The 7,835-nt window shown below is 41.2% G+C and overlaps 1 protein-coding gene across 1 annotated transcript in view; it reads left to right on the forward strand.

The window, feature by feature from the left end:
- NUP205 (nucleoporin 205) overlaps positions 1-6,471 on the forward strand; it is an 85,444-nt gene extending 78,973 nt beyond the window's left edge. The window contains 5 exon segments of the mRNA XM_047694905.1: positions 1,679-1,845; positions 3,422-3,545; positions 3,999-4,127; positions 4,462-4,535; positions 6,120-6,471. Of these exon segments, the coding sequence (XP_047550861.1) occupies positions 1,679-1,845; positions 3,422-3,545; positions 3,999-4,127; positions 4,462-4,535; positions 6,120-6,272 (647 nt within the window). The 3' untranslated portion in view covers positions 6,273-6,471.
- The last annotated feature ends 1,364 nt before the right edge of the window (positions 6,472-7,835 follow it).

Consider the following 7,835-nt stretch of genomic DNA (forward strand, 5'->3'; position numbering starts at 1 on the left):
TTAAAAAGCCTACTTACCTTTGCCAGTTGTAGACACAGGAGTGGATAGGTGTGTGGTAGGTTCAAGAACATTCAGTTGTAGAGGGTGGTCTAACCTAGCGGCGAAGAACATAGACTCATGATGAGCTGCCTAGATTCGAGTTCCCGTTCTGTGAGCGACTGTTGATAGGACTTTAGAAAAGCTACTTAGCCTCCTTGTGCCTCAGCCTCCTCATCTGTAAAATGGGAGTAACAACAGGCTCTTCTCCATTGAATTACTGGAAGGATTATCATGTTACTCAAACGTGAAGTGCTTTAGAGCAATGTCTGGCCTTAGCACTGCCTAAGTGTGACGTAGAATTATTTTCATTCCTGCGAGTCGTCACTGTTACTATTTAGCATATGTGCTATTACTTGTGGTTCAGGGCGCTCTCCTGTAGCACTTCTGCCGCCTAGACCTCACGCTCTTTCCTGCAGAATCTGTTTCTGTAGTCAGCTTTGTCATGAGCTGTCCTCATCTGCCGTTTAAGTCTGCTGGCTTCTGCACACCTTAATATTTTCTAGCTATGATCATGTTAGTATGTGAGAACTCCTGATAGGCTTTGAAGTACTCCTGTCAGCATTAGATCATTCTCTTTTTGGATGTTTTCCTACCAGAGTAGGTATCATTTAAATGTTGCCTGGGCACCAGGGTCCCTAGGAGAAGGCCGTATATTCTAGAGACTGTCACATCTTCAGTGAAGATGGGAAAAGGAAACCCGGCAACTTAGATGAGTCTAGGGTGTCCTGGTTGGTGGCAACATCCACTGACAAGAAACTGTTCTCTCTCTTCCTCTCCTCATGAAGACCTGTGAAATCTGACTTTGAAGCAAAGTTAAGGGAGATAGTGGGGAAGGAAGCAAATGCACATCCCTCCTACAGTATTCTTGGCAGTTAGAGGCATTAAACAAAGATTATCTCCAAATTGTACTTGAAATTACTAAGGTATGTTCCAAGGAGTCACTTGGTTGTAAGAGGAAATTGCTCTGTTTGCACCAATCCTTCCAGTTTTTCCCTTCACGAACTACTTTTCCAACTTCTCATGGTTCCTTTGTACCTTCATCAGAAGCTAGTTGAGTAAAAGGTGGCACATTTTGTTTTCCTTCCCAAATGGACTCATGGTGTAAGAGAGTTGTTAAAGTTTAAATTTAATTGTATTTTTTCAATATCTCAGTGTTCTCCTTCTTTTGGGAGAATGACTGTGAGCTGGGAATTCAGCAACCAGAGAGGTGCAAACCAGAAATGAATCCATATAACTAGGGCTGTAGGTGAGGCAGGAATTCTTCCCCTGGGCTCTGGAAACTCCAACTCGTGTGTACGGCTTGCACATGTGTGCGCGTATGTGTGTGTGTTGGGGATGTGGGTGGGGAGCTGGATGCAAAGGTGTGTGCCAGATTTCCCAAAGAGGTCTTCCCCCCATAAAGGGAGAGTTCTGTCAGAGTCCGCCAGCCAGATTGCCCTATTCTTTAGGCTCCAGCTTTGGGCATAGGAGCTCCTGATCGTGGTAGCTCACCACTCCTCTGAACTGTCAGAAGTACCCACCAGTAGTCTTGGGTTGGTTTTAATAATAGCTTAAATGCCCTTCAATTCCCGGCCATCCCTCATTTAAAACAGGTCTTATAGGTGGAACATTGTGTTTTTTTTTTTTCCAACTCTGTTAGATACTCAAGCTCCAGTTATTCCATACTGGCGCCTGCCTGGTTTGGGTATTATTGTCTACCTGCTGAAACAAAGCGCTAATGATTTCTTCAGCTATTACGACAGTCATCGACGGAGTGTCAACAAATTACAGAACGTAGAGCAACTTCCACCAGACGAGATCAAAGAGGTATGAATCTTATAACAAGTTGTGGAGAGTTTTGAGAAGCCATTGCTTTTCCTGATAAGGGCCACAGTCCTGGTGTCCAGCTTGTGCATAAAGATGACGTGTGCAGTGAGATGAAAGGGTTTGAGATGATGGCTCTGTATGGCCTGAAGAAGAGTCCCTCACAGGAGTACCACGCCTGGTAAGCAGAGGAACACTTGAATGGGAGACAGGCAAGTCACACCTGTTCAGGAACACCACCTGCCCTCCAGTAGGACGGCAGCTGGCTTGTGAAGAAGAGCTTTGGTAATTTATGCTCTTTTAAAATCTGTGCTGAGAAGCTTGGGTTTCTGTCACAAAGGCTTATTCAGTAGAAGTGATCCCTTAAGTAAGATGTCTCTGTGCCTTCAGCGTCTTTGGTTTCGGGTGAATTTTTCAGACAAATGAGATGGCACCTCAGACCTGACTGCCTGCCCTCAGTCACCCAGAATCACTCACTGATATTTACTGTAGCTAACGATGCTGAGTTGCTAGGCCTGCTTCCTGAGCAGCTCCTGTCTTTCCTGTTTGGCACAGCTGAACCATGCCACGTATCCCTTGGCGAGTGCCGAAGCTTCCTGGTGGCCTTTGGCAGCCTGGATGTGGAACCATGTTGTCATTCCTCGTTTGTACCAAGTGTCCTGAAAAACTCCATCTCACTTTACAGAGCAGCCAGAGCTCCTCCCTCTTGCCACTCCTCCAGGATGACAGGGCACGTGTGGTGGGTGGTGACCATGTGCCGGCCCGAGCTGCAAGTTCTTTCTCAGTCCCTGAGGCAGATACTGTCACTACGCCTGTTTTCTCGGATGAGGAAATGGTGGTCCTGGAGGGTTGAATGACTTAGCCAGAGCCACACAGCTAGCGAGTCCCGAGGCAGGAGTAACTGTGATGATGTTCAGATAATCCCTGAAATGGGGTGGTTTACCTCTGGCAGCCCTTCCCCCTCACGTGCAGCTTGTGGGTGATTCTGGTTCTTGCCAGAGGGACTGCAGCCTTCTCATCAAGGATGTGGTGCTCCCCCAGCCGCACTTCAGGGTGCCTTCTGTCAAAGCCACAGCTGAATTTTGAGGCGGCCCACAGTGCTTATGCCGAGCAGAGGTGTGATGAAGGGCGGTTCTGGGTTGATGAGCCTATTTTAGTTTATGCTGTAGAAATCTGCTTTACATTTTCTTCAGAAGACACATGACAGCTGTTACAGAAATTCTCCATGGCACTGTTAGACCTGCAGCTTGAAAAACCTACTGTTGTGTTTTGTTTAAGTTTGACAGGAAATTCAGGGTGGGTGGGCCCATCAGCAGATTGGAAATGTCGGTTTCAGAGATAAGACCTTTTCCAGAAAGCAGCAGATGAATCTGCATTTGTGAATTCCACTACTTTGGCTCTCAGTTTTTTTAAAGTTACCAGCTTCCTAACTAGATAATAACCCTTGTCTGCAAGGATGTTTAAACTTCTTTGAATGTTGTTCGCCTTGCCTGTCATAGGGACTCGCTCTATAGAGTTTCATGAAGTTTTTGTTACAGTTTATGTTCTCGCTAATGCTGCTTTTGCTTCTGGTCCTCAGTTGTGTCAGTCTGTGATGCCTGTTGGTGTTGAGAAGATCTCCACTGCCCAGAAATATGTTCTAGCAAGACGGCGCTTGGTGAAGTTGATCAACAATCGAGCCAAACTGCTTTCCCTTTGTTCTTGTATCCTTAATGGAAATCACAGTGGGAATTTGAATGGTGACCTTTAAGAGACTCTTTAAATGTAGGAACTGTTTGCTGATTCTCAAATTTTGGGGGCATCAAAACTGTATGAGAAGGGACATAATTTTTTTTTTCCCAGTAAATGCCTGATCTATTTCCAACCTGAAATTTTTTTTCTTATCTTTTAGAGTTAGCTAGTAATCCTGATAATGTATACAGTCACTCTGGACCAAAGGCAGGGACACTGGGGACTCTGCTGGTGCAGCAGCCCCTGGTCCCCACCTCCTTCCTCTCACCTTGCTGCTTTCTGGGGGGGACACCTTCAGTGGAATGTTTCCTCTCTCTCAGACCGAGGCAGTGGGTCTTCACTCATGAAGTAGTGAGGTCTCTTTGTTTTCCTCCTCAGAAACTGGTTTGATGAGATTATCTTCCTTTAGTCTGAGCACTCTTCAGTCATCATAGAGACCTGCCTATTTATTCTTTGGCGCCATCTGGAGTACTACTTGTTACACTGCACGCCCACGGACTCCCAAGATTCCTTGTTTGCCTCCAGAACCTTATTTAAAAGCAGAAGACTACAAGGTAAACTTTATTCTGAAGATTAGTGAACCATACATACCTATAGGTTTCAGTGCCTTGAAAAACTAGTGACATTTTTATTTATTTTTTATGTTTCCGGGTTTCTAAGAGTGGATTGGGCCATTGAGAGCTACTTCGTTATTAGACAAAGCTGTTTTTTGTACTTTACTTCTGTTCATGGGAGGTAGTGTGGAGCATAAGAACATCTTAGACGCCAGTCTTTAGCTTCTCCCAGTGAAGGGTTGGCCAGCTCCAGAGTCCCCTGGTCTTCAGGTTCTTCCGCCAAATGGTAGATACATACTTGTAAAGCTGGTTTGTTTGTGTCTTTCATCACCAGATTCCTTCACTTCAGAAACCAACCTGGATTTTAGAAGTGGGCTGACTGGAGTGAGCCAACATGACATAGACCAGGTGAGGTTCTATCCCCATACTCTTTTTCTTTTTTTGAAAGGAAAAAAGGAAAAGCCTAGTATGTTGGTAAGATAATGATTTTCAGGATTGTGTTCAAAGACCTGATTTTAATTCCGGCCTGGCCGCCTAACAGCTTTGGGACTTCGAACAACTTACTTTTGAGCCTCCATTTCCTCACCAAAGAAATGGGAATGATAGTTCAGCCTCAGAGAGTTTTGTCAGGATAAAATGAGATTTCGTATGTGGGGCTTCTGGGGCAATAGTGCCTGGAAGCAACATAGTGAGAATTCAGCCATTAGTAGGTGTCGTGATCAGAAAACTCCCGATTTCTTTAGATTGACTTTGTGGACTTCTTAGGCACAAAGGATAACTTAGCACTTAATTTTTGAGAAAATAATTTAATGGAGAGATTATGAGCAGCCATTAAAAATTCCTTTGCAGGAGACTATATTATTATAGTATTATGTACTTAGTAATCTCTTGACCTGTAATATCGGAATGGATGAAGAGCATTCCGAAAACAACTAATTTAAAAACCTCACATGAACCTAATAAGAGTCTTGGGAACAAAATAGTTAGCAGGGTATGTGATATTAGATAAACTAATTACAACTAGATCTGCTGCTAGGCATCTGAGTGTCCCTAGCTCTGGTCTGATAAAGCCTCTAGTCTTCTCTAATCCTTCTTGGTCACTGCCTTTCTTGAAGCCAATGACTGGCCTTTATCCAGGAAAGAGCATCCTCCATACTTAACCAGATGTCATACGTAGCATGCTCTCGTCCTAGCCCCGACTGCATCTGCCCTCTGAGTGACTGCGTAATAGTAATTCATGTTTTGGTTGGCTTGTTTAGGGAAGCCAGTGTTCAGTGAGGCCATGGGCAGAGTTAGCCAAAGCATAGGTCTTCCAGAAGATGTTTGAGAAATACGTGTTGAATTAATGACCATTTGTTTCATTAGACTCCTCTGTTATAGTTAGAAGAAATGCAGGATTAATAAATGATCTTCTCACTCTGTGCTTTGATTTTACTGCAAATCTAAGGCAGTTAGAGTCATCTAATTTTACACTTAATTTTAGTGTTTCAGTATAATACCAATAGAATCCATCCAAAACTATATATGCATTCTAAAATACATGAATTCTGAAGTGTATACCAGATTCCTTTCCTCTATTTATATATTTTGAAAATAAACACATTTAATTTTTTTTCTTAATTGAAAAATCAAATAAAAGTAAAAAGCTTCTTTCTAATTCATCCTTTGTTTCCTTCCTCAAAGGCATCCACTCCTAACAGCTTCTTGTATTGCCCTTGGGGAAAAGTTTTAGTGTATATGCCCATATATCAAAAGCAGCATCCATAGTTGTTGCTATTTAAGATTTTACACATTTTTACAAGATAGGAAAGAGGGAAAAACAATTCTATACCAGTAAATTCTAGCATGGAAGTGTGAATGTTTAGTTAATTTGCTACATGAGAAAGGACCGCATTACAAAAATTCAAAGAATACTGTAAATTGGAAGATAGAATAAAAGAAATATTTGAGACTGTAATTTTAATAATGATATGTCATCTGTTTTACCTCTAGCTTCAGGCTGATGCTATCAACGCTTTTGGAGAATCACTACAAAAGAAACTTCTGGACATTGAAGGATTATACTCAAAAGTTCGATCTCGCTATAGTTTTATACAAGCTCTTGTCAGACGTATCCGAGGCCTGCTAAGGATATCCAGGAACTGAGAACCTGTGCTTATACTCTTCTAGGGAAGAGAGGAATTGGGGAAAACTGTCCCCTTCTTATAGATTAGCTTGTTTCTAAATTATGACCAAAAAATATTTTGCTATTTCTTTCTTTATATATGAACATCTTTTCTGTACATTTCTTTGCCTGTTTCCAATTGCACTGGTGAAAAAATAAATACTTTTTAAAAAAAGGAAACAAAATGAATGTATGTTTAGTCTTTTGAAATTTTACTTAGAAAACAATCAACATTAATAGGAATCCAACAAGTAAAATTCCCACAGTGGTGGTTTTCTGAATGTTATATTAAAGGCATAGTCTGAAAATTCTACTGTTTTATTCCTTTGTTGTCTACATTACACCTTTGTGATATTCAGGGTTACTCCATGAGGTAGAGTGGACAAGAAACTGTAGCTATGCTCTTTGACAGAAGAGTCTGCTCAGTGTTGTGAATGTGTTATGGAAAAGTCCCAAGAAATGAAGCCCTCTCCTTCCTAAAATTGTTTTTTTTCTTCTCTGCATATAAATGACAGTGTAATGATTTGCATTTCTTCCTTAGAAATGATTGTGAAATTTCACAAACGAATCACCTCCCGATATTTCTCATGTAATTAATATGATGGCTACGATTAGAGCAAAAGAACATATACAATCACCATTCTACTTCTTGCCCAGTTGTACTTACGTTCAAGTGACTGCATCATCTCAAAGTCCATTTTCCCCTTTCCAGCCACCAATTATTTCAGCCTAACATACGGGAGAGACTGCAGAAATGGAGAGTCCGGGCTCATGTAGTAGAAAAGTTATACTTAGTTATAGTGTTGCTCTTTTTTTTTTTTTTTTTTTTAAATTTATTATTTATTTGGCAGAGATCATAAGTAGGCAGAGAGGCAGGCAGAGAGAGAGGAAGGGAAGCAGACTCGCCGAGGAGCAGAGAGCCTGATGTGGGGCCTCTGCTCAGCAGGGAGCCTGCTTCCCTCTGTCTCTCTGCCTGCCTCTCTGTCTACTTGTGATCTCTCTCTGTCAAATAAATAAATAAAATCTTGAAAAAAAAAAAACAAACATTGTTTTTACTGAGTTACTCTGTTTGGTGGGATTAGACAAAAGAGGTGAGTACCTTTATTATTATAGTTTTCATAAAATAGTGTTGCATAAATATATGTCCGTACTTTATTTGAGCCATAAAAGCTGTTCATACACAAATGAGTCTTTTCTAAATATTTGTCTATTTTCCCAGGTTATTTTGAGAAAATGTTGACTCTTCACAAGAGCTGAAAAAAAAGTACAGTGAACCTATATACAGCTTTAACCTAGCTTCACCAACTGTTAACATTTGCACATTTGCTTTATCTTTTTTATATGTGTATATATATATATACTGTTTTTTTCCCTTAACTGTTTGAAAGTAGGTAATTGACATTGTGACACTTTATCCATAATACTTCAGCAAGTATATCCTTCCAAATCATAATAGCATTATCACACTTAAGACATTTGCTCATAAAATGCAATAAAAATTTTTCTAATACTGAGTTTGTATTCAAATTTCAGTTGCCCCCCAA

The sequence above is a fragment of the Lutra lutra genome, chromosome 11, assembly GCF_902655055.1.
Source record: "Lutra lutra chromosome 11, mLutLut1.2, whole genome shotgun sequence".
In the NCBI taxonomy this organism is placed as follows: domain Eukaryota; kingdom Metazoa; phylum Chordata; class Mammalia; order Carnivora; family Mustelidae; genus Lutra; species Lutra lutra.